General features: G+C 41.4%; 1 protein-coding gene across 4 annotated transcripts in view; it reads right to left on the reverse strand.

Moving 5' to 3' along the window:
* Positions 1-26570, reverse strand: part of LOC118395207 (sodium- and chloride-dependent glycine transporter 1-like) — a 96760-nt gene that overhangs the window by 49038 nt on the left and 21152 nt on the right. For 3 of the 4 annotated variants that reach the window (XM_052463752.1, XM_052463749.1, XM_052463751.1), the window contains exons 2-3: positions 19291-19465; positions 11586-11844 (exon numbers count right to left, since the gene is read on the reverse strand). In XM_052463752.1, coding sequence (XP_052319712.1) covers positions 11586-11615 — 30 coding nt within the window. In that variant the 5' untranslated portion in view covers positions 11616-11844; positions 19291-19465. The remainder of the gene's footprint in view (positions 1-11585; positions 11845-19290; positions 19466-26570) is intronic. The other variant, XM_052463750.1, reaches the window with a different exon arrangement.

Genomic DNA, 26570 nt, shown 5'->3' on the forward strand with positions numbered 1-26570 from the left:
GCGAGTGTGTGGTGTGTGTGTGTGTGTGTGTGTGTGTGTGTGTGTGTGTGTGTGTGTGTGTGTGTGTGTGTGTGTGTGTGTGTGTGTGTGTGTGTGTGTGTGTGTGTGTGTGTGTGTGTGTGTGTGTGTGTGTGTGTGTGTGTGTGTGTGTGTGGGATAGTGGAATAAATTACACACATATAGAGCTCCTCTGGGCTTCCATATGAGGCCCAGGCAGCCACGAGCGTGGCAGTGGGGGAGTTTGACACTGTAGGTCATTAGAAACTCTACAGGGGCCACAGCCAACTCCTATTAGTCAGACCAAGAATAGGTCAGATTTAATGAGGATTTTGCGATGCACAATTGTTCCTGCCGCTTATCAATAGTTGAACGGAGAGAGAAGTGTAGAGGGGTGACTATGACCAGGAAAAGAGACAAGAAAACTTACTATAAAAGCCAGTTGACATGTTGGGGAACCTGTTTTTCTAATTGTCCTTTTATGTCTGCTATTTAGCTCCATTTAGACATCACAGATGCCATGCTCTGTAATTGCCTGGATCAGTTCAAATCTTTTACTGCAGGAATGTAAATTGAAAATGTGAAACTAACATTCACACATAATGATTGCTCATTGGAATGGCATGGTCCAGTGTTTCCTCTAGAAAAATGTGTAGCAGTGCGTGGAAAAAATGAATTGAAATAAAACCATGCTGACACCATATTGGTAAAGTTATTTGTTGAAATGATTTGAACATATTGGACCATGCTTACAGTGCATTTGGAAAGTATTCAGACACCTTCCTTTTCCCACATTTTGTTACATTACAACCTTACTCTAAAATTAATTTAATTGTTTTTTTCCTCATCCATCTACACACAATACCCCATAATGACAAAGCGAAAAAAGGTATTTAGAATTCTTTGCAAATGTATTAAAAATAAATAACAGAAATATTATTTCTGGACAAACTGAGCAATCAGGAGAGAAGGGCCTTGGTCAGGGAGGTGACCAAGAACCCGATGGTCACACTGACAGAGCTCCAGAGTTCATCTGTGGAGATATGAGAACCTTCCAGAAGGACAACCATCTCAGCAGGACTCCACCAATCAGGCCTTTATGGTGGAGTGGAAGTAAGTATTCAGACCCTTTACTCAGTGCTTTGTTGATGCACCTTTGGCAGCGATTACAGCCTCAAGTCTTCTTGGGTAAGGCGCTGCAAACTTGACACAACTGTATTTGTCCCAGTCTGAGTTCCTAAGCGTTCTGGAACAGCTTTTCATCAAGGATCTCTCTGTACTTTGTTCCATCTATCCCTCGATCCTGACTAAACTCTCAGTCCCTGCCACTGAAAAACATCTCCACAGCATGATGCTGCCACCACCATGTTTCACCGTAGGGATGGAGCCAGATTTGGCAATCTGGCCAAAGAGTTCAAACTTGGTTTCATCAGACCAGAGAATCTTGTTTCTCATGGTCTGAGAGTCTTTAGGTGCCTTTTGGCAAATTCCAAGCGTGCTGTCATGTGCCTTTTACTAAGGAGTGGCTTCCGTCTTGCAACTCTACCATAAAGGCCTGATTGGTGGAGTGCTGCAGAGATGGTTGTCCTTCTGGAAGGTTCTCATATCTCCACAGAGGAACTCTGGAGCTCTGTCAGAGTGACCATCGGGTTATTGGTCACTTCACTGACCAAGGCCCTTCTCCCTCAATTGTTCAGTTTGGCCGGGCGGCCAGCTCTAGGAAGAGTCTTGGTGGTTCCAAACTTCTTCCATTTAAGAGTCCACTGCGTTCTTGGGGACCGTCAATGCTGCAGACCTTTTCTGGTACCCTTCCCCAGATCTGTGCCTCGACACAATTCCTTCAAACTCATGGCTTGGTTTTTGCTCTGACATGTATTGTCAACTGTGGGACCTTATATTGACTGGTGTATGCCTTTTCAAATACTGTCCTATCAATTGAATTTACCACAGGTGGACTCCAATCAAGTTGTTGAGACATCTCAAGGATGATCAATGGAAACAATTTAGAGTCTCATAGCAAATAGTCTGAATACTTATGTAAGTAAGATATTTCTGTTTTCGCTTTGTCATTATGGGGTATTGTGTGTAGATTGATGAAGAAATGTTTAATTCAATCCATTTTAGATTAAGGCTGTAACGTAACAAAATGTGGAAAAAGTCAAGGGGTCTGAATACTTTCCGAATGCACTGTACAACCTATGTATGGTCCATATTATCAGGTATGCTATCAGCAATAAGCATTATCACCTGTAGCCCAACTGATGCAGCATAGTGGCTATAAATAAATAAAGTCTCAAACAAGGGGTAGCCTATCGGCACTTGCCCTAGTGGGCCTAGGGTGACCTTTTAATTAGTTAGCATCCTATTGAGGAATTGTATGTCCCAAAAACTTGCTTAAACACAGTTAATATAATGTAGGCCGACCTGTAAGGGTCATTTGGGGTAAACTGCCACCCAGGGTACACTGCCTGTACTTCTCACAGAAACCACTTCCTGTCACAATTTCCCTGGGATACCCTTCTTTTTAACAAAGTCCATCAAAACTGCTGTTTTCCCAGCGATTGCAAGACTTTTTGTGCATTGACTGACTGCTTGTTAGAATGCATGTTTCGCTCCCTATGGTACTCATAACTTGAAAGCGCCTCGAGAGGAATATTTATTTACACACAACAACAAGCCGGCTAGATCAATAGATAAACTATTCTACTATAGGGTGTCGGATTTTTGTATTCATTAATAATTTTGTTTGCAGTGGAAAAGTAAACGTGGACTGTTCCAGCATAGTTCAACCTTCTGACTCCACAGATGATTGGGGTAAACAGGTTAAACTAATCCTTTCATGGCACCTCCCTACTGGGCGTCAGTCATACCCGGGTCATACGCTGCCCATCACACACAACCCTGCTACTAAGAATACATAGGCTAACCCTAACCCGCCATTGGGACAGGACAACTTCCGACTAAGGCATGCAAGAATTTAGGAAGGATCGTCTGGCTGTGCACAGCCCATCAATGAGGCGGCCCGGCAGCCTGAGAAAAGCCCAGTTGCTATAGAGAGCAGGGGTAGGCCACAGTCCTAATAGAGGAAGAGCGTGCGGGAGAGAGAGAGAGAGAGAGTGAGGGGTCAGTGTGTGGATTAACACTGGGTGTTCCATTTCAATTCTAAATTTGCAATCTTTATTTCCTACTACGCTCCTATCACAGAGTAGTGGTCCTTCTGTAGCTCAGTTGGTAGAGCATGGCGCTTGTAACGCCAGGGTAGTGGGTTCGATTCCTGGGACCACCCATACGTAGAATGTATGCACACATGACTGTAAGTCACTTTGGATAAAAGCGTCTGCTAAATGGCATATATTATTATTATTATTATATCTCACCACATGCCAATTTCATTTGCTGAGAACATCTGAGTTCTAGTCTAGCCCATCGAATCTGCCAGCATTTAAAAAAAAAAAATTTTTGGAAGGGTATGGCTAGCGTTATATCAGGTATAAGATAGAAAATCTCCCTATTATTACACAACAACATCTCAATCTTATTCAAACAAAACAAATCACTGAAGTGACACAGAATGGTCCCAGGACGGTTTGAAATGAGCCGCCTTTGGGACTCTTTCCTATTCAAAGCACGCTGCCTATTGACAAGCCAAACAAGGAACTTCAGTGTGGGCTAAATTACTACTGCTGACCAAACATGTCACTTTCGCAACTTACTGGCCTATTGATGTGCGGTTTCCGGATCGTATTCTCACTCAGTTGGTTTGCAGACTAGAGATACTGACGCAGACATGCACACACAAATATTGCAAAAGCAAGCGTAAACCAACATGCCTGTTACCCCACCGCTTGACACACAAAGCTTGTTGCTGATTGATTTGAAATAACAGGAACGCACACGCATAGAAAATCCATTTGTGAGCAATCTCATTCCGTTTTGAGTGAAACGTACACAACTGGGGTGCGTCGTAGTGGCCATGGCCAATGGTGCCGTCTCCGATCCTACATTTTAAAGGCCGTCCTCTTGGCGCAGAGACAACATTTCCTGCAATTCTACATATTGTGGCTTGGGGCGGAGAGAAAATGTTACCGTTTTAAAGCTAGTTTGATGCAATTGTACACATGTTGTCATGGGGATGAGAGGAAATTGCCATTTTAAAGCTAATTTCCTGCAACTCTACACATTTTGCCATGGCTCATGACTCAAACATGATAAGAAAATCAATAGGGGCCCCATGCCATGACATTTGGGGAATTTTAGATTTAGATAGTGATTGTTAGTTCTCAAAGATGATCTTATTTAAAAAATATATAGCTCCATTTTCTTTTCTACATATTTTATATCTGGCTTTAGTCGTTTTATGTTTACACTGAAAATGTTTTATCATCCCAAAAATGATTTCCCCTCCCCATAATCATATTTTTTGGCGTGCCGGCAATGAATATAGGGGAAACACTGAGCTTGAGCTGCCCTTGCTCAAAATGTAGGAATCATTCTTACCATTCTCCTCATTTTAACTGTTTTAGCAATACTGATTAGTTTTTTGCCCAAAGGTAACAATAGTCTAACTATTGGGATCAAAATAACTATTGAGTGGTATCTGCTCTCACTGTACAGAATCTGAAACAGAACACATTTTAATACAGGTGTAGACAGGGTCACAGGGAAGCTTTTAGTAATCATTCCCAACATTATCATCGAGACCTCTCAGTAGATTGGTATGATGGATCTCTCGGTCTAGTCTTCTTCAGTGATACATCTAGTACCCAGTGCAGTGCTCAGAGATATTCAGCTCTCCCGTGGACATGGTAATGATGTTTGGTCCTATTAAATCCACCTGCATTTAGATTTCTGTCCATTATTGCAATTTACTTAATAGCTCATCACCTCTGATTAGTTTCACCTAAGTGATGGGCTGCGTGAAGGCTTGGTACAAGGAAAATTAGGATAACCCTACATTTTCTCAACAGTTCAGACTGAAAAACAGAAAAGTGACTAAATATAGCTCTGGGGAATCTCTCTCGCCGCACAGACGAGGTAACGTGGAGGACAGAAAGCAGAGAGGTCAGAAACTGCCCTTTTTTTGGCACATCTGACAGCCTTTGTCCAGGCAACAAAAGGACAAATTCATGAAGCTATGGTCGGAAAACAACGTCCTAAGCATTTCTTCCAGTTAGAAGAGTGAGTTCTGCTTAGCCTGGCAGCTTTCAGGGACACAGGAGAGCAATCTCTAACGCTTGGGTTAACATGAAGTTTTCATGATAATATCTCCCCTCCGTAATTTAGCTGGAAGGGCCCCAGCTGTTAATTCTTTATAAATAGCGTGTAGCTCAGATTGCCTCCAGGGAGAATGGGGCTCAGTGGAGTAGCTGGGGAACAAATCGGGCCAGATAAAGCACACAACATACACATTTTGACAAACATATGGGACCATTGCTGGGGATGAAAGTGAGGTACATGTGACTTTAGTTCACCTCACGTGGATTCACCAATGAGCAAATTAGAAGAGCAGCAGCAGAAATTGTTGCCGACCTGACTTTTTGAGAAGTGATCGAAATTAAGAGGGCTTTATAGGGAAAAAACTCAATCCAAATATAATTTTTGTCTGAAATAGCTACCACAAGGTTAGTACATGTGCTTTTTCAAGAGTTAGGCTACCATTATTTATTTCTTTATTATTCACACGGGCTCAAAAGTAGAATAGAGCATACATGCTAGCCACTGTAGGTAGGCCCCACTTAATTCTTCTTACGTACTTTTATAACTTCGAAATCAGATAAAACCTTGTATAAAAGATAAACAAACAACTGATTTAACATTTGTGTTTAGTGACAACAAGGGTGAATGAAGGCCCTTTATCTAGCTAGGTAAACAGAACTGGTCCAGTGGTGGTTGTAGGATTTTATCTAGTATTTGAAATTATGCCAGATTTCTAGTAACATAATGTAGGTTAGTGAACGTGAAAAATTTAAAAAGAGTCAAAAAAGCTTCATTCTAATTCTAATTTCAAAATTCAATTTTTTGCTAAAAATTAAGACTTTTCTTTGTCAAGTCATGATAACAACAGAATAATTAGTTATATTATATATTAGGCTACATGTGTATGCACATATTGCCACTGCAAATCTAGTGCAATGGAACGTGAGCAAGAAAGAGCAAACTTTTGGAGATGCTTTGGACATGGAAGGAATCAAAGTGATACATAATATGAAGGCGGGTGTTCCTGTGAGGGAGCCCTGAGAACGACGGACCCCCCTTCGTCCCATGCCTATATCTCCCATTCACTAGACAAGGGGCAGAGCAGGTTGAGTTCAAGCGCAACAAATGACCTAAATATGGGGTGAAAAGCCTTTGAAGGACCTCAATTGGACCGTTGAAAATAATAATAATAAAAGAGATGAGAAGATTTAAGAGGCCTTGAGGGAACACAATGCTCAACTGCTGTCCATAATTTCACAAAGTAGCCAGCGAAAGTGGGTCTCTCCCTTTTTCTTTTAACTTTGTTTATCCTTTATTTGGAAGGGGCTGCCATTAAACAGAAGAGAGAGGAAGAAAAGTAGGAAAAAACTACATTTTCAGCCTGAGTGGTTTCTTCAAATGAAATCTAAAGACCGAAACTCAATGGGCCCTTTGGTTGGGGAAACTTTTTAAAGGAAGCGCAGCAGTGGACGTGTTTGGCATTTGGTGGCCCTTGTCCCCCCATTGTACCTTCACCACAGTGGCTGCATTTTCCCTGGCTCGGCTTCTTGGTGCACTGCACTGTACAGTCAGAGGCTCAAACAAACAGAAATCATGTTTTGACTTCCCCTTTGCTCCGTCACATCTGTTCCCATGCCCCTGAAGGCAGCACAGTTGCACAGTTACAAAGATGTGAACACTCAAGCTAATTCAAGTGAATGACTGACGGCTCAATATGGTCCTCCTTACATAAGAAGGGAAGGAAAAGCTTTAAGCAGACTGAAGACTTGACGGACAGACGAACTTAAGCTTGCCACACGTTGTCTTTACACAAACTTCACATGGCAAGGCAATTATGTACAACATACAAGTCGTTTAGATCCTCTACGCCTCAATACTACACGAAATGTCTTGCCAGTTTTCCAAGGTGAGAATGTTAACAAGTAAGAAACAATAAAAGACAAACTACATCAATATTCGCGATATACTTATTTTTTCCCCTTTTTCATTGCTATGGAACAGACATTTCTGTATCACTTAGTCTGCAGGTAACCTACTGTAAACCATTTCATGACAGAATGGTCCTTAACAGGGATGGCTCCTGTCCTATGGGACACTGCAAAGAAGCCCACATTAGCAGGCAGCCCATGGGAAATGCAACTCACTGCAGCACTACCCTAGTACCCAGGGGAGGGTTTACAAGAAGTCACCACAGCTAACAGTCGCTCTGCTACTGATCTTTAGTCTTTCGTCTCTGACATGCCAAGCAGAAATACCCCCGTCATTACCGGGCACAAATATGTTTTCAATGTCCGTTTCACATGCATTCTTTCTCTTCGCTTTCTTAGAGAAGTGTTTCCTAACCCCAACACACATTTCTGTTGTAGCCCCTGACAAACTCACCTGATTCAACTAATTGAAGGCTTGATGATTAGTTGACCAGTTGAATCAAGTGTGCTCGTCTGGTGCTACAACAAAAATGTATACTGTTGGGGGTACTGGAGGACTGGAGAGGGCAAACACTGATGCGTGTCCCTTCCCCAACATATCCTCTCTCAATGCATAAGACTGCTGCCAATTCAGGGAAAGTGAGTCCATACGCTATAAAAGATGCAGGAGAGCAATTCAGAAGATACGGCCTCTCTTAGAAAGGTTGTAAAGAGTCAGACTTGGGTTTCGAATGCACAATCCCAAGCAGAATAAGCAGCATGTCCATGGCAAGTAAGCTCTCAAATAGATAGAAAACTAGAAAGAGCTATTTTAGCGGTAAGTGAAAATAAGTATACAACTACTAAAACGTCAATTACTGTAGGTTATGTATTAGAGGTCGACCGATTAATCGGAATGGACGATTAATTAGGGCCGATTTCAAGTTTTCATAACAATTGGAAATCTGTATTTCTGAACACCGATTTGTCGTTTTTTTTTATTTTAATTTTTACACCTTTATTTAATCTTTATTTAACTAGGCAAGTCAGTTAAGAAAACATTCTTATTTTCAATGACGGCCTAGGAACAGTGGGTTAACTGCCTCGTTCAGGGTCAGAACGACAGATTTTCACCTCGTCAGCTCGGGGGATTCAATCTTTCAACCATACAGTTAACTAGTCCAATGCTATAACCACCTGCCTCTCGTTGCACTCCACAAGGAGACTGCCTTTTACGCGAATGGAGTAAGCCACGGTAAGTTGCTAGCTAGCATTAAACTTATCTTATAAAAAACAATCAATCAATCATAATCACTAGTTAACTACACATGGTTGATGATATTACTAGTTTATCTAGCGTGTCCTGCGTTGCATATAATCTGACTGAGCATACAAGCATACAAGTATCTGACTGAGCGGTGGTAGGCAGCAGCAGGCTCATAAGCATTCATTAAACAGCACTTTCGTGCATTTTGCCAGCAGCTCTTCGTTGTGCGTCAAGCATTGCGCTGTTTATGACTTCAAGCCTATCAACTCCCGAGATTAGGCTGGTATAACCGATGTGAAATGGCTAGCTAGTTAGCGGTGTGCGCGCTAATAGCGTTTCAAATGTCACTCACTCTGAGACTTGGAGTGGTTGTTCCCCTTGCTCTGCATGGGTAACGCTGCTTCGAGGGTGGCTGTTGTCGTTGTGTTCCTGGTTCGAGCCCAGGGAGGAGCGAGGAGAGAGACCGAAGCTATACTGTTACACTGGCAATACTAAAGTGCCTATAAGAACACCCAATAGTCAAAGGTATATGAAATACAAATGGTATAGAGAGAAATAGTCCTATAATTCCTATAATAACTACAACCTAAAACATCTTACCTGGGAATATTGAAGACTCATGTTAAAAGGAACCACCAGCTTTCATATGTTCTCATGTTCTGAGCAAGGAACTTAAACGTTAGCTTTCTTACATGGCACATATTGCACTTTTACTTTCTTCTCCAACACTTTGTTTTTGCATTATTTAAACCAAATTGAACATGTTTCATTATTTATTTGAGGCTAAATTTATTTTATTGATGTATTATATTAAGTTAAAATAAGTGTTCATTCAGTATTGTTGTAATTGTCATTATTACAAAAAAAAAAAATGTCCGATTAATCAGTATTGGCTTTTTTGGTCCTCCAATAATCGGTATCGGCTGTGAAAAATCATAATCGGTCGACCTCTATTATGTACAAGAACAAAACATTATAAATAAATCAGTAATACATCATGTCATAAAATCTAAAGATGGAGGCAATTCTACTGTATGTAATATAATACACTGTATGTAGGGGAGCCGTGGCAGTTATTGATGGCGGGAGAAGGGCTCGGTCCTGTGGAATGACTAGCATCACTGTCTGTCAGTGGAAGACAACAGACTCGGCCATGGGGACCGGAGCAGGGGGGAACCAATCACAAGAGGGGAGGGATTTTTGGAGGGATTTTTTTTTTTGTGAGGGATTTTGACTCTTTCTACTTTTGACTTCACGTTTAAACCTCAAGGTTTGACCTTACTCGTATGCTTTTTTCCTGTCCAGATAAGAGAAGTTTTACTATCTCTCTCTGTCCATTTCTCTGTTTTACTAACAGCAGTGTGAAATTTGAAAATGTTGTTGTGAAGAACATGTGATGTTGTTATTGAGGCCTTGGCCTAAAAATATTTACAGAGTGGTTTGATGACTGGGACTAGTAGGACTCACTTATAAAATACAATACAAATAATTTATGTGACTACTTGCGATCTTTATTTGCTTATTCTATAAGCTAACTGTATGTCAAATTGTCTTACAACTGTATAACCTTGGAACAACCTGCAAGAGCCAGTACATTTTTTTCCTAGGTATGTATTTTATGTAAGATTTATCAAGTTACGCTAGTTCTCTGGAAAATTACATCATAACCTCTACAATTAAATGAATGAATAATTTAACTTAGCCTAGCAAGATGTGTAATTTATTACAGTTAAGGCAGTTTTAAAGTAGTGAGAAGCTGTATTTGAGTTCAGTGGAGAGTTCCTCTGTGGACCTCAGCCAGGGACACACTGTTCAAACAATTACAGAAGTGGCTGCTGCGAAAGCCACCTCGGCCAAGTCAAACAATCAGCCTGCAGTATACCTGCTTGACAGACACATGGGTCCGGTTGGGTAAAGCCACCCAAGCTCCAGTTACTTCAGTACTAATACTGTGGCCAGGGGTGGCTGCTAGCCACTATCCCCAGTGTTCCCCAGTGTTCTCAGTAGTCAAAATCGAAAGGGATAAAGGCATGGAATGAAATATTAGGGATAGTCAAAACCAGTTTCATACAAGTTATACAAACATTAAACACATACAAAATACATAAAACAATAGACAGGACACTTAGAAACGTTTGGCTAAATTCAAGCAAGAATCTTGGAGAATCCCATTGATCAAGTACAGGTAACACCTTGTCGACTTGATAAATAGGCCTATTCTATGTCTTCAAATGATAGGCTAAACCAAAAGGATAATTCTTTACACAAAACAAAAACATTTCATTCAAATGAATGTGCTATTTAATTACTTTAACCCAAGTACATACTGTCTATTATCTAAAGGACCTTTCAAGTCACTAACCAGATGTTTGGTTGATATGCAAAAACATTTTATTTTTGGTATGAAAGATGATTTATTTTTCAGTTAATAAAATAATTATATATTTTAACTGGATGTAATTTATAGTCTTTAAGTAAACATTGGATTATCTCCCACAAACATTATAAATGTGGCACTATAACCCAAAAACATTACATTAGAATAACTATATTTCAGGGAAAATTAAGTACCCCCCAAAAAATGTGGACTACAAATTTTAAGTGGCAATAGGGCTACAGAGAGAAATGAACAGAAAACTTGGGAAATAACACAAACTTTACTTCACTACTGACCTTGATAACTGATAATATCTCATGAGAACTCCACATTAAATCATTTTGCTAAAGTTTCTACAACTAGCTAGAGTTCTAACTACATTACATTTTTTTAAATAATTAACAAAGCAACAAAAACAGTAGACATGTTTTTATTTCATTAGCCTACATTTTGTTAGATAGACTATAGGTCTTTCCAGTTGTCATCCAGTTAGCTGATCCTTGGTCTATAGGGCTAGACCAGTGACCAAGTAACAAAGGGATACATGATCAACAGCATAAGGTCAACTAATGTTCAATTGCTGGGCAACAGCTGCACACTGCTATTCCTCATCATTGACAAAACAATACTGTAGCTCAAAAGTGTGATTTGCCACCCTTAAAGAAGAGAAGCCTCCACAAGTTATTTTACCAGTCCTAAACAAAACTCCTCTTGTCTGCCCACCAGACACTTGTGTGGCGACCTACTCCCCTCAGTCTATGACGGGGTGTGTGAGGAGATGAGTATGGGAGGGAGGGGGAAAGACTAAATAGAAATACAATAAACATAAACTTAAACTCACCAGAATCCCCGGAAACTGCTTTTCCGCCATGCTTCAGTCAGGAGCGCTTTCAAGCAGAGGGACCTCTTTCTCTTCTGTGAGGATGTAGTCTATGTCCGTGCTGCTGCTCGTCTTCTTCTGGACACCGGTATGTTTCAGTAACAGCGGCTGGCGTGCGACGTCGCCCCGTTGCTCTCACGATTCCCTTGTCTCCGAACCGTAGCTGAAGTGGCGTCTCTCCTTTGTATTAATTCTCCACTGATCCAGGAACTTTTCTTTCCTGTGAAAGGGACATGTGACAAGGAGGGGGGTGGAGGCAACACTTTTAGTTCCTTTCCCAATTTCAAGCATAAATTTCATCACTGGGAAAAAACTCCCTCCCTTTCTAATGTTTGAAGACAGTTGTCTTTAGCTGACCAAAGGCACCAGTGGTGAGGATGCTGATATATGCCACAGATTGGAGAGAAACTAGATTGAAATTTTCCTGAAAACTAATCGCTGAAACAATGTGCTAGTGTATAAACAGATTAGTCGACTGTTAGAGAAAAAGCTCAGACTTGTCATTGACTGCACATTGCACAACAAGTGCAGAGAGCAGTAATCGAAATGAACCCAAGAACATGGGAAGCCAACAGTGTTTAATTCCTTCCCAGTATAAATTGAATTCAAATTTGATGTCTGCATTGTTCTATTTTATAAAATTATGTGACAATGGTAAAATTGTTCAAGTCAAATACTTTACATTTGGAGCACATAGAAATCAATTACTCTCTGTATCAGGGGTCACACCCTGACCATAGTTTGCTTTGTATGTTTCCATGTTTTGGTTGGTCAGGGTGTGATCTGAGTGGGCATTCTATGTTACATGTCTAGTTTGTCTAGTTCTATGTTTGGCCTGATATGGTTCTCAATCAGAGGCAGGTGTTCGTCATTGTCTCTGATTGGGAACCATATTTAGGTAGCCTGTTTGGTGTTGGGTTTTGTGGGTGATTGTCCTTGTTACTGTCTCTGTGTTACTTTGCACCAGTATTAGGCTGTTTCGGTTTTCGTGTTACGTTTTTGTATTTGATTCGTGTTTACTTTGTTTCATTAAACATGGATCGCAATAGCCACGCCGCTTTTTGGTCTGACTCTCCTTCACATACAGAAAACCGTTACACAGGGGAAGATGCTGTTTATCCTATAAGCTAATTAATTCCATAGGAAAATTCATTAACATTCACTAAAGCTAAAATTCACCATATTTAAATTGAATTACACAACAATAATTAATATCATACATACAAGTGCCTTCAGAAAGTATTCATACACTTTGATTTATTCCACATTTTGTTGTGTTACAACCTGAATTCAAAATCGATTAAATATATTTTCTCTACACACAATACCCCATAATGACATGGTGAAAACATATTACATAATTTAATTGATAAGTCAATTTTTTTTTTTTTTTTACCTTTATTTAACCAGGCAAGTCAGTTAAGAACATATTCTTATTTTCTACCTTTGGTGGTGATTACAGCTGAGTCTTTTGGGGTAAGTCTCTAAGAGCTTCCAACACCTGGATTGTACAATATTATTCTTCATAAAATCCTATTTAAAATATTTTTTACATTATTTATTTAAAAAATTATAATATTTTTTAAATTCTTCAAGCTCTGTCAAGTTGATTGTTTATCATTGTTACACAGCCATTTTGAAATCTGCCAATAGATTTTCAAGTCGATTTAAGTCAAAATTGTAACTTGGCCACTCATGAACATTCAATATTGTCTTGGTAAGCAACTCCAGTGTCGATTTGGCCTTTTGATTGAGGTTATTGTCCTGCTCAAAGGTGAATTTGTGTCTGTTGGAAAGCAGGATTTTGCCTGTGCTTATAGCTGTATTCCATTGATTTTTATCCTAAACAACTCGCTAGTCCTTGCCAATGACAAGCATACCCATAACATGATGCAGCAACCACCATGCTTGAAAATATGAAAAGTGGTACTCAGTGATGTGTTGGATTTGCCCCAAACATAACGCTTTGTATACTTAAGTGCCTTGTTGCAAACAGGATGCATGTTTTGTAATATGTTTTATTCTGTACAGGCTTCCTTCTTTTTATTCTGTCATTAAGGTTAGTATTGTGGAAGAACTACAATGTTGTTGATCCATCTTCAGTTCTCATATCACAACCATTAAATTCTGTAATTGTTTTAAAATCACCACTGGCCTCAAGGTGAAATACATGAGCAGCACTCTCTGGCAACTGAGTCAGGAAGGATGCCTGTATCTTTTTAGTGACTTTATTGTTACACCATCCACGGCCTAATTTATAACTTATTATGCAATTTGTGAAGCACATTTTTCTCCTGAACCTATTGAGGCTTGCCGTAACAAAGTGGTTGAATACTTGACTTAAAACATTTCCACTTTCAATTTTGTATTAATTCTTTTTTTAATTGACAAACTAAATTGTTAATACATTTTAAATTCAGGCTGTAACAAAACTAAATATGGAGAAAAAATGGGGTGTGGATATTAGGACTGTTGCAGTGTTGCCAAAATGTTACCGCCACACTGACAGTCATGAGTCATGACCGCAGTAAAATTTCACTTGACCGAGTCACAGTAATCTCCTCTTAATACACTGGACATGAGTTGGTAGTACCCAATTTGCTAACAACCATCAGGTGCTAATGGCCTGGTACTCAGGGCTCTATTGTCCCTCTAACCACTCTGACATCAAGGCAAATACAATAGAAAATCACATCAAACACTTATCATCAAAACAGTAGGCCTTATCATACTTTTAAAACTCACCTCACTGTGATTGGTCAATTTGAAGAAAAAAGTTCTAAAACAGGTTGAAACTGAGTGGAAAACATGTTCATTGTGGTTGTTGTTTCAAAGCCTAACACAATGAAATGGACAATGTGGTGATGATGAAGTCAAAACACCCATATGCATATTAGAGTTTAAGCATGCTGTTGCAGTGACCGTATTACCGCCACACCAGTGATCACGAGTCATGAAGGCAGTCAAATTCCACATGACCGTTTAGTCACAGTAATTAGACTTCTCCAAGCTCTGATGCTGCTGCTATTTAAATTACCAAACTTGCTAACTACCTGGTACTCAACACTCTATTGTCCCTCTAATCACTCTGACTTTAATGCAAATGTGTTTTGAAAATCTAATCAAACACTTCCTGAGAGCCCATGAGCTCATGTTGCGCAACATTTCTATAGGCTATGCAATCGTGGGAGAAAACCGCTAATAAAAAGACGAGGATCCCATCACCTTTCTATAGGCTAGGCCTATGATATGTATCACTCAACATTCCTAATAATATGCACATTGCTTATATTTACAACACGAGTATAGCCTGCCTGGCTGGTATGAAAATGAACCATGGGGAAAAGCATCCTCCACTTGCTATTTAAGTGCATAGATGATATGTATTTTTTCCACTGCCCCTGTTTCGATACAGGTGCATGATAATGGTCCATTTAAAAACAAATATCACACATATATTATTTAGTATATGTAAAGACAAGACTAAATGAAGAATAGTCTGATGGGTGACAATATCAGCCTATCACTTGTGAATTATAAATGATCACTTGTGAATTATGCCCAGCATAAGAAACTAAGCTGTTTTTAGCAACTTTTTCGAATCAGTCACACACCCCATGTCAAATCAAGTTGTATTTGTCACATGCACCAAATACAACAGGTGTAGTGTCACGTGTGTCCCTCTCCGGCCTCTAGGTCACCAGGCTGCTCGTTATGGCGCACACCTGGACTCCATCACATCCTTGATTACCTGCCCTTTATATGTCACTCCCTTTGGTTTCTTCCCCAGTCATCGTTGTTTCTGTTTCTGTGTCATGTTGGTGCGCTGTTCATTTATTTATTAAACGTATTCACTCCCTGAACTTGCTTTCCGACAATCAGCGTACATCGTCGCAGAATGACGACTCACCAAATAGAAGCATCAGAGAGTGTTGTTTTGTTTTGGTGTTGGATGTGATGTCAGGTCTGGGTGTCCGAACCGGAGCTACCTGGGAGGCCTCAGACGGTTTGTTGGGTTCCCTGCCTCAACGGGCCCGACGGGTTTCAATACCTCAGCGGGATCGACAGGCTCCCATGCCTCAGCGGGTTCGACAAGCTCCCATGCCTGAGCGAGTTCGACAAGCTCCCATGCCTCAGCGGGTTCGACAAGCTCCCATGCCTCAGCGGGTTCGACAAGCTCCCATTCCTCAGCGGGATCGACAGGCTCCCATGCCTCAGCGGGTTCGACAAGCTCCCATGCCTCAGCGGGTTCGACAAGCTCCCATTCCTCAGCGGGTTCGACAAGCTCCCATGCCTCAGCGGGTTCGACAAGCTCCCATGCCTCAGCGGGTTCGACAAGATCCCATGCCTCAGTGGGTTTCGACAGGCTCCCATGCATTAGCGGGTTCGACAAGCTCCCATGCATCAGCGGGTGAACAGGTTCCCATGCCTCGACCGAGGCAACCAGGGAGGTCTCAGCCGGCTCATCAGGCTCTCACGCTTCAGCCAGTTTCGTCAGGTTTCTACGCCTTAGCAGAGGTGACCGGTCCGCTCCTGATCCCTGGGGTCGTCATCTTGGTCGGCGTCCGCGCATCTGGGAGGGGGTATTGTCACATGTGCTCCCTCTCCGGCCTCTAGGACACCAGGCTGCTCGTTATGGAGCACACCTGTCACCAGCGTTATGCTCATAATGACACTCACCTGAACTCCATCACCTCCTTCATTACCTGCCCTTTATATGTCACTTTAGTTTCTTCCCCAGTCATCGTTGTTTCTGTTTGTGTCATGTCGGTGCGCTGTTCACTGACTCTCAGTGTACATCGTTACATGTAGACCTTACAGTGAAATGTTTACTTACGAGCCCTTAACCGACAATGCAGTTAAGAAAATACCCCAAAAATTAAATATACAAAAAAGTTTTAAAAAATATATATAAAAAGTAGGAGATAAGAATAACTAATAATTAAAGAGAAGCAGTAAATAATACTTGGGGTACCGGTACAGAGTCAGTGTGCGGGGGGCACCGGTGTCAAGTTAATTGAGGTTATATGTACATGTTGGAGGATTATTCAAGTGACTATGCATAGATAATAACGGAGAGTAGCAGCAGCGTAGAAGGGGGGTAGCCATTTGATTAGCTGTTCATGAGTCTTATGGCTTGGGGGTAGAAGCTGTTTAGAAGCCTCTTGGACCTTTTGAGGATCAGAGGATCGATGCCAAATCTTTTCAGTCTACTGAGGGGGAATAGGTTTTTTTGTGCCCTCTTCATGACTGTCTTGGTGTGCTTGGACCATGTTAGTTTGTTGGTGATGTGGAAGCCAAGGAACTTGAAACTCTCAACCTGCTCCACTACAGCCCAGTCGATGAGAATGTGGGCGTGCTCGGTCCTCCTTTTCCTGCAGTCCATGTAGCCTATCCCATAGGCATATATGTTTGATAAGGTTTGTGTCACAACTAAAGCACATTAATTACAATGGGTGTAGAGCCTAACTGTCATACATAAAGAGTGTGTGAGTTTCAAGTTTGGGGAAGATAATGTTGACAATAAAAATGAACCTTTATAATAAAAGCATGACATGCATAATTGCATTTGCGGTCTCTTTTGATAATGGTGTTTTCCGCTAATGGAACAATTGCGCTTATAGACTACTACCATGTGCGCATTGATGTGTTTACAATGTGAAGAAATAACCTAATAGTTTATCAACATTTTAAGCTAAATGTTCTGTTCTGTTGCGTGTGGTTGTATTAATTTGTGATCTATTGTATCCCGCAACAGTCCCAGACTATGTTTGGAATATTTATTTCTCGCACAGAATAGGTCGACTTTGTACTATGGGGGATAGTAGATTGACATAGGCTAGTGGTTTTGCTGTTTGTTAGGCCTACTCATCTTATTGGCTGACGAAAAGTACATTTCAACAGTTCTTCCAATATCTTCAATATGCACCTTGGAATTGGATACGGACACGTGCAGTTGCGTCCTGGATGTGTCTGACTTGTAGCCTGTGAGAATGACCCAATCAAGTAACGGAGAGCCATGTGAGTGAGAGATGCTTTGGATTGCGCTTTGGATTACATTGAGAATAGTCTTATAGCTGAAAATATGATCACTTGATGAGCAAACAGCGTGTGCAGCCTGAGGCAAGGAAGTTTTTTTCAAATCATTTTTCAAATCAATAGCCTATCGTGCAGTCCATATATGATTTCACTTCTAAGTCATTCTAATGTTTGTATCATTCACAACTAAAATTGACAGAAAACTCTGAATCTAGCATATAGGACCTGTTTCAAATGATCACTTTAACACTCTGAAAGTGCAACTTTCATGCACTTCATATGCGCACTCGCTACAGAATGGGAAAAACATCCTTTCTATTTTATTCAGTTGAGTTCAATTCTATTCTTCTTACTATAAAATCATATGATATAAAAATAAAGGCATGGGACTTACACATATCTTATCTCCTAAATGTACAAGCCTACAGCTTATGGCATGGCGCATAGCCAGAAAACATACAGTAGGACAACTCATATTCTGTCCTTCTGAAATAACTTTTCTTCATATCATATTTCTTTAAACCTCCCTAAAATAAATCATGGATTTATTGTGATGGTGTACAGTATATAAAATTGATTTATTCTACTTTTTTAAATATAGATGCTCCAAATGTGTGCATCAGTGGCTTGTAAGCATGGAGTCCTGGAAATGCTAAATGTGTTTAAGTTAATTAACTGTCCATTTCCATGAGCAGGCTTTTGCATGACAACAACCAGCTGACAAAATGTCATGACCGCCACAGCAGTAGTAAATACTTTCTGAAGGCACTGTACATGACAATACAATGTAACTAGGTATGATTACACCATTTAAAAAAGGCTCCCTTCCAGGAGTCAATTATGGGCATTACAAAACTATTATGCCTATTTATTCTAAAAAAGTACAATGACACAATGCCCTTTGAACATATTTAGGATGATCTATATCTTTTGACATATTGGTTTCCTGACCCTAGAAGCAGTCTATGGACAAGGTATAACAGCAATCCATGCTCATCATGCTCAAAACATCTGTAGGACACTGTTGAGCTTCTCAATACATTTTTGATACTTTCGGATGATTTGGACATGATGCGCGAAAAAATGCTAATATCGGTCCCATGACTTGAATGGGATTTGTACCACAAATGCATGTATTTTCTTTTTTTTATACTTTTATTGAACCTTTATTTAACTAGGCAAGTCAGTTAAGAACACATTCTTATTTACAATGACGGCCTACACCGGCCAAACCCAGACGACGCTGGGCCAATTGTGCGCTGCCCTATGGGACTTCCAATCACAGCCGGTTGTGATACAGCCTGGATTAGGGTGTCTTTAGTGGGTGTCTGTAGTGACGCCTCTAGCACGGAGATGTAGTGCCTTAGACTGCTGCGCCATTCGGGAGCCCCAACAGTTAGCTTTTGATAAACTTTTGCTTAAAAGTTAGCATGTGGGACCCGTGCCAGGGACTGCTTAGACGGTAACAAAATCGATGTGTCATTCTGTAACTTGGGTAAACTCTCTCTTTATCATCTTCAGCATCACAATGTGTTGGGAGTCGGTTGACCTGACATCCCACAGTGTGTTAGGATTAATGAGTGTACAAGACATTACACTGAGTGTACAAGACATTAGGAACAAACACCTTCCTAATATTGAGTTGCACCCCCTTTGGCCCTCAGAACAGCCTCATACTCTACAAGTTGATGAAAGCGTTCCCCAGGGATGCTGGTCCATGTTGACTCCAATGCTTCCCACAGTTGTGTCAAGTTGACTGGATGTCCTTTGGGTAGTGGACCATTCTTGGTACACACGGGAAACTGTTGAGCATGAAAAAAACAGTAGCGTTACAGTTCTTGACACAAACCGGTGAGCCTGGCACCTACTATCATACCCCATTCAAAGGCACTTAAATCCTGTCTGGCCCATTCACCCCCTGAATGGCACTCATACACAGTCCAAGTCTCAATTGTCTCAAGACTTAAGAATCCTTCTTTAACCTGTCTCCTCCCCTTCATCTACACTGATTGAAGTGAATCAGACAAAATAAAACATTGCCCCTTTAAGACCGGACTCATTTTTCACAGATGTCTAGAAATGTACACGTTTTGTGTTCTTGTAAGAAGCAATCACTCCCCCATTGCTGACTTCAAATGTAATATAACTGGGCTAATAACTCACTAACGAGCAAAGGATATGAACAAATGTAACTCTGGCTTTGATACATTAGTGGTGCATGGATAAAAATCACTAGGGAAGCCATATTACAACCTATGTGTTGTGTTAATTGCAGTGTTTGCTCTATAACCTGTTAGTTCATATGCCTTGTGACCGTGATATACAGTGCCTTCAGAAAGTATTCAGACACTTCTAAAATATATATATATTTTTTCAATCCTTAGCAATCTACACACAATACCCCAAATGACAAAGACAAAACAGGTAAAGAATTTCTGCACATTTTGTACAAATAATAAACAAAAATATATTTCTACATAAGAATTTAGACCCTGTGCTATGAGACTCGAAATTTTGCTAAGGTGCATCCTGTTTCCATTGATCATCCTTGAGATATTTCTAAAAATTCATTGGAGTCCATCTGTGGTAAATTCAATTGATTGGACATGATTTGGAAAGGATTTGAAAAAAAAAAAACAAGTCATGAGGTCGAAGGAATTATCCATAGAGTTCCAAAACAGGATTGTGTCAAGACAGATCTGGGGAAGGGTACCAAAGTATTTCTGCACAATTGAAGGTCCCCAAGGACACATCATCCTTAAGTGGAAGAAGTTTGTAACCACCAAGACTCTTCCTAGAGCTGGCCACCCGGCCAAACTGAGCAATCAGGGGAGAAGACCCTGTTCAGGGAGGTGACCAAGAACCTGATGGTCACTTTGATAGAGCTCCAGAGTTCCTCTGTGGAGCCCGGACATGGACCCGATTAAACATCTCTGGAGAGACCTGAAAATAGCGGTGCAGCAAGGCACCCCATCTAAAATGACAAAGCTTGAGAGGATCTGCAGAGATGAATGGGAGAAATTCCCCAAATACAGGTGTGCCAAGCTTGTAGAGTCATACCCAAGAAGACTCAATGCTGTAATAGTGCCAAATGTACTTCAACAAAGTACTGAGTAAAGGGTCTGAATACTTATGTAAATGTAATATTTCATGTTTTTTTTACTTTACAAATTAGCAAACATTTCTAAAATACTGTTTTTGCTTTGTCATTATGGGGTATCGTGTGTCGATTGATGAGGGGGAAAAACGATTTAATCAATTTTAGAATAAGGATGTAACGTAACAAAATGTTTAAAAAGTCAAAGGGTCTGAATACTTTCCGAAGGCACTGTATAGACCTAATCCTACTCTGATGCTATCTGCCTGCAACAAAATCTCATGCATAGTTAGTTTAAATACTAAATATTGCATAGTTCATTTTTTTCATATATTGTATTGAAAATGGGTACTATTACTTTGATTCGATCACAACTCCCACAGTAAAGGGAACCGTTGATAGTGTTAACTAAGGGGGAAAACGCTTGAAAGTTGAGTGAAGTTCAATCTTGTACTTCTCTTTGCAGCCTGATATTTCTTCTTAAGCCCCACCCATTTATTTAAGGATTCACGTGAGGCCATGTGCTAAACAGCAATCACTGGGGCGGCAGGTAGCCTAGTGGTTAGCGCGTTGGACTTGTAACCAAAAGGTTACAAAATTGAATCCCTGAGCTGACAAGGTAAAAATCTGTCATTCTGCCCCTGAACAAGGGGCATCTCTGGTAAAGACACTATATAAAATAAAATTGTGTGTGTGACACATGCACAGGATACAGAAGGTGTAAATGATACAGTGAAATACACTGCTCAAAAAAATAAAGGGAACACTTTAACAACACAATGTAACTCCAAGTCAATCACACTTCTGTGAAATCGAACTGTCCACTTAGGAAGCAACACTGATTGACGATAAATTTCACATACTGTTGTGCAAATGGAATAGACAACAGGTGGAAATTATAGGCAATTAGCAATACACCCCCAATAAAGGAGTGGTTCTGCAGGTGGTGACCACAGACCACTTCTCAGTTCCTATGCTTCCTGGCTGATGTTTTGGTCACTTTTGAATGCTGGCGGTGCTTTCACTCTAGTGGTAGCATGAGACGGAGTCTACAACCCACACAAGTGGCTCAGGTAGTGCAGCTCATCCAGGATGGCACATCAATGCGAGCGAGCAGTGGCAAGAAGGTTTGCTGTGTCTGTCAGCGTAGTGTCCAGAGCATGGAGGCGCTACCAGGAGACAGCCCAGTACATCAGGAGACGTGGAGGAGGCCGTATGAGGGCAACAACCCAGCAGCAGGACCGCTACCTCCGCCTTTGTGCAAGGAGGAGCACTGCCAGAGCCCTGCAAAATGACCTCTAGCAGGCCACAAATGTGCATGTGTCTGCTCAAACGGTCAGAAACAGACTCCATGAGGGTGGTAATGAGGGCCCGACGTCCACAGGTGGGGGTTGTGCTTACAGCCCAACACCATGCAGGACGTTTGGATTGAACACCAAGATTGGCAAACTCTTCACAGATGAAAGCAGGTTCACACTGAGCACATGTGACAGACGTGACAGAGTCTGGAGACGCCGCGGAGAACGTTCTGCTGCCTGCAACATCCTCCAACATGACCGGTTTGGCGGTGGGTCAGTCATGGTATGGGGTGGCATTTCTTTGAGGGGCCGCACAGCCCTCCATGTGCTCGCCAGAGGTAGCCTGACTGCCATTAGGTACCGAGATGAGATCCTCAGACTCCTTGTGAGACCATATGCTGGTGCGGTTGGCCCTGGGTTCCTCCTAATGCAAGACAATGCTTGACCTCATGTGGCTGGAGTGTGTCAGCAGTTCCTGCAAGAGGAAGGCATTGATGCTATGGACTGGACCGCCCGTTCCCCAGACCGGAATCCAATTGAGCACATCTGTGACATCATGTCTCTCTCCATCCACCAACGCCATGTTGCACCACAGACTGTCCAGGAGTTGGCAGATGCTTTAGTCCAGGTCTGGGAGGAGATCACTCAGGAGAACATCCGCCACCTCATCAGGATCATGCCCAGGCATTGTAGGGAGGTCATACAGGCACGTGGAGGCCACACACACTACTGAGCCTCATTTCGACTTGTTTTAAGGACATTACATCAAAGTTGGATCAGCCTGTAGTGTGGTTTTCCACTTTAATTTTGAGTGAGACTCCAAATCCAGACCTCCATGGGTTGATAAATTTGATTTCCATTGATAATTTTTGGGTGATTTTGTTGTCAGCACATGCAACTATGTAAAGAAAAAAGTATTTAATAAGAATATTTCATTCATTGGGATCTAGGATGTGTTATTTTAGTGTTCCCTTTATTTTTTTGAGCAGTGTAGTTACTTGCATATTTGCATAGTAGCAATACTACAAATAGAAAGTGTAGAGATAAAACTGTTTGATCATTATTAGATGATGCTTACTCAGGCACACGTCTAAATTGATTTGTCATGTGAAATAAATGCTATAACCACACCCCAGCCACATATATTGGATGGGTCACTATTGTCTAGACAAGTTCATGAAATACAATAGATGGCTGTAATCACCCCGAGACACACCTGGCTCATCAAAGGCCTGGGCGGTATACCGTATTCCTTGCTGAGTGGCCTGTGTCACAGCTTCCGGTCGATGTGTCACAGCTTCCGGTCACAACTTGCAGACTTGTTTAAGCGCTGTTGTGCGTTTTGTTGCTAACCTTACTTTGCTACCTGACAACTTGATGTTTTTTACTTTTTAATTACAGTATGTTTATATTTTTAGTTTTTCCCTCGCTCTACTTTTTTTCATTCAACTTTTTCACTCCGGACGCTTTACCTGGACGTGGTTTGTCAGGACCTCCACCAGCCGAAGCTAAGTAGTAACATTAACATGATGCCTTCTAATTGCAGTCACTGTACTCATAATATACAGGAGAATGATCGCCTTACGGCGAGGATAGCTGTGCTGCAAGCTCAGCTTCAGACGCAATCGTTAGGCAAGGGTAATTTCAGTGTAGGAAAGGATGAAACAGCGTCTGTGCCACCAGTAAGTACGGATAGTAGTATAAATCACTGCACACTCCCCGCAGCCAGACAACTTTCTCATGGCTTCTGGAGGGAAATGCTGTAGGAATGCTCAACCGGTGTCGCTCATTCAGCCGACAGAAACTTTCAAGCGGTTTTCCCCATTAGGCAGCGAGTTGGAGTCAGAGGCCGAGCCTTCTCTTGTTTCTACTCCTCCCGTTACGGGGTCTGAGACGCCGAAGCCTCCCACCATTAGGTCTGACAAATAGAAAACCCAAGTCATTGGCGACTCAATTACCCGTAGTATTAGACTTAAAACGAATCATACAACGATCATACACTGTTTACCAGGGGGCAGGGCTACTGACGTTAAGGCTAATCTGAAGTTGGTGCTGGCTAAAGCTAAAACTGGCGAGTGTAGAGAGTATAGGGATGTTGTTATCCACGTATGTTTACCAAAGATGTTAGTATGAAACAGTCACCAAGCGCAACATAGCTTCAGTGTGTAAATCAGCTAGAAAGATGTGTCGGCATCGAGTAATTGTCTCTGGCCCCCTCCCTGTTAGGGGGAGTGGTGAGCTCTACAGTAGTCTCACAACTCAATCGCTGGTTGAAAACTGTTTTCTGCCCCTCCCAAAAGATAAAATTTGTAGATAATTGGCCCTCTTTCTGGGACTCACCCACAAACAGGACCAAGCCTGGCCTATTGAGGAGTGACGGACTCCATCCTAGCAGGAGGGGTGCTCTCATCTTATCTACAAACATCGACAGGGCTTTAACTCCCCCTGTTAGCCAGCCTGCCAGCTTGGTGGAGTCTGCCATCAGCACAGTCAGTGTAGTCAGCTCAGCTATTCCCATTGAGACTGTGTCTGTGCCTTGACTTAGGTTTGGCAAAACTAAACAAGGCAGTGCTCGCCTTAGCAATCTCACTGGAATAAAGACCTCCTCCATTGCTGTCATTATTGAAAGAGATTGTGATACCTCACATCTCAAAACAGGGCTACTTAATGTTAGATCCCTCACTTCCAAGGCAGTTATGGTTAATGAACTAATCACTCATCACAATCTTGATTTGATTGGTCTGACTGAAACATGGTTTAAGCCTGATTAATTTACTGTGTTTAAATGAGGCCTCACGTCCTGGTTACACTAGTGACCATATCCCCCATGCATCCCGCAAAGGCAGAGGTGTTGCTAACATTTATGATAGCCAATTTTAATTTACCCCCAAAAAAACAGTTTTGTCTTTTGAGCTTCTATTCATGAAATCTATGCAGACTACTCAATCACATTTTATAGCTACTGTTTACAGGCCTCCTGGGCCATATACAGCGTTCCTCACGGAGTTCCCTGAATTCCTATCGGACCTTGTAGTCATGGCAGATAATATTCAAATTTTTGGTGACTTTAATATTCACATGTACAAGTCCACAGACCCACTCTGTCACGACTTCTGCAGAAGTCGTTACCTCTCCTTGTTCGGGCGGTGCTCGGCGGTCGACGTCACCGGTCTTCTAGCCATCATTGATCCATTTTTCATTCTCCATTGGTTTTGTCTTGTCTTCCTACACACCTGGTTTCAATCCCATTCATTACCTGTTGTGTATTTAACCCTCTGTTTCCCCTCATGTCTTTGTCAGAGATTATTTTATGTCAGTGTTGTTTATGTTTGTATAGGTGCGCGACGGGTCCTCGTACCCATGTTTATTATGTATGTACATTTAGTGTTTGGAGCATGTTTAGTGGACATATATTAAAAAGACTCCATTACACTTGTTTTACTCTCCTGCGTCTGACTTCCCTGTCACCTATACACACGACTCTGACACACTCCAAAAGGCTTTCGGGGCCATCATCGACTCAGTGGGTTTTGTCCAACATGTCTCCGGACCTACTCACTGCCACAGTCATACTCTGGACCTAGTTTTGTCCCTTGGAATAAATGTTGTGGATCTTAATGTTTTTCCTCATAATCCTGGACTATCGGACCACCATTTTATTATGTTTGCAATCGCAACAAATAATCTGCTCAGACCCAAACCAAGGATCGTCAAAAGTCATTGCTATAAATTCTCGGACAACCCAAAGATTCCTAGATGCACTTCCAGACTCCCTCCGCCTACCCAAGGGCGTCAAAGTACAAACATCAGTTAACAACCTACCTGAGGAACTCAATTTAACCTTGCACAATACCCTAGATGCAGTCGCACCCCTAAAAACAAAAAACATTTGTCATAAGAAATACCTGAGCTCTGAAGCAAGCTTCCAGAAAATTGGAACGTAAAATGGCGCCACATCAAACTGGAAGTCTTCCGACTATCTTGGAAAGACAGTACCGTGCAGTATCGAAGAGCCCTCACTGCTGCTCGATCATCCTATTTTTCTAACTTAATTGAAGAAAATAAGAACAATCCGAAATTCCTTTTTGATACTGTCGCAAAGCTAACTAAAAAGAAGTATTCCCCAAGAGAGGATGGCTTTCACTTCAGCAGTGATAAATTCATGAACTTCTTTGAGGAAAAGATCATGATCATTAGAAAGCAAATTACGGACTCCTCTTTAAATCTGCGTATTCCTCCAAAGCTCAGTTGTCCTGAGTCTGCACAACTCTGCATGGACCTAGAATCAAGCGAGACACTCAAGTGTTTTAGTACTATATCTCTTGACACAAAATAATCATGGATTCTAAACCTTCAAGCTGCGTACTGGACCCTATTCCGACTAAACTACTGAAAGAGCTGCTTCCTGTGCTTGGCCCTCCTATGTTGAACATAGTAAACGGCTCTCTATCCACCGGATGTGTACCAAACTCACTAAAAGTGGCAGTAATAAAGCCTCTCTTGAAAAAGGCA

Source organism: Oncorhynchus keta, chromosome 15 (assembly GCF_023373465.1).
Source record: "Oncorhynchus keta strain PuntledgeMale-10-30-2019 chromosome 15, Oket_V2, whole genome shotgun sequence".
NCBI lineage: Eukaryota > Metazoa > Chordata > Actinopteri > Salmoniformes > Salmonidae > Oncorhynchus > Oncorhynchus keta.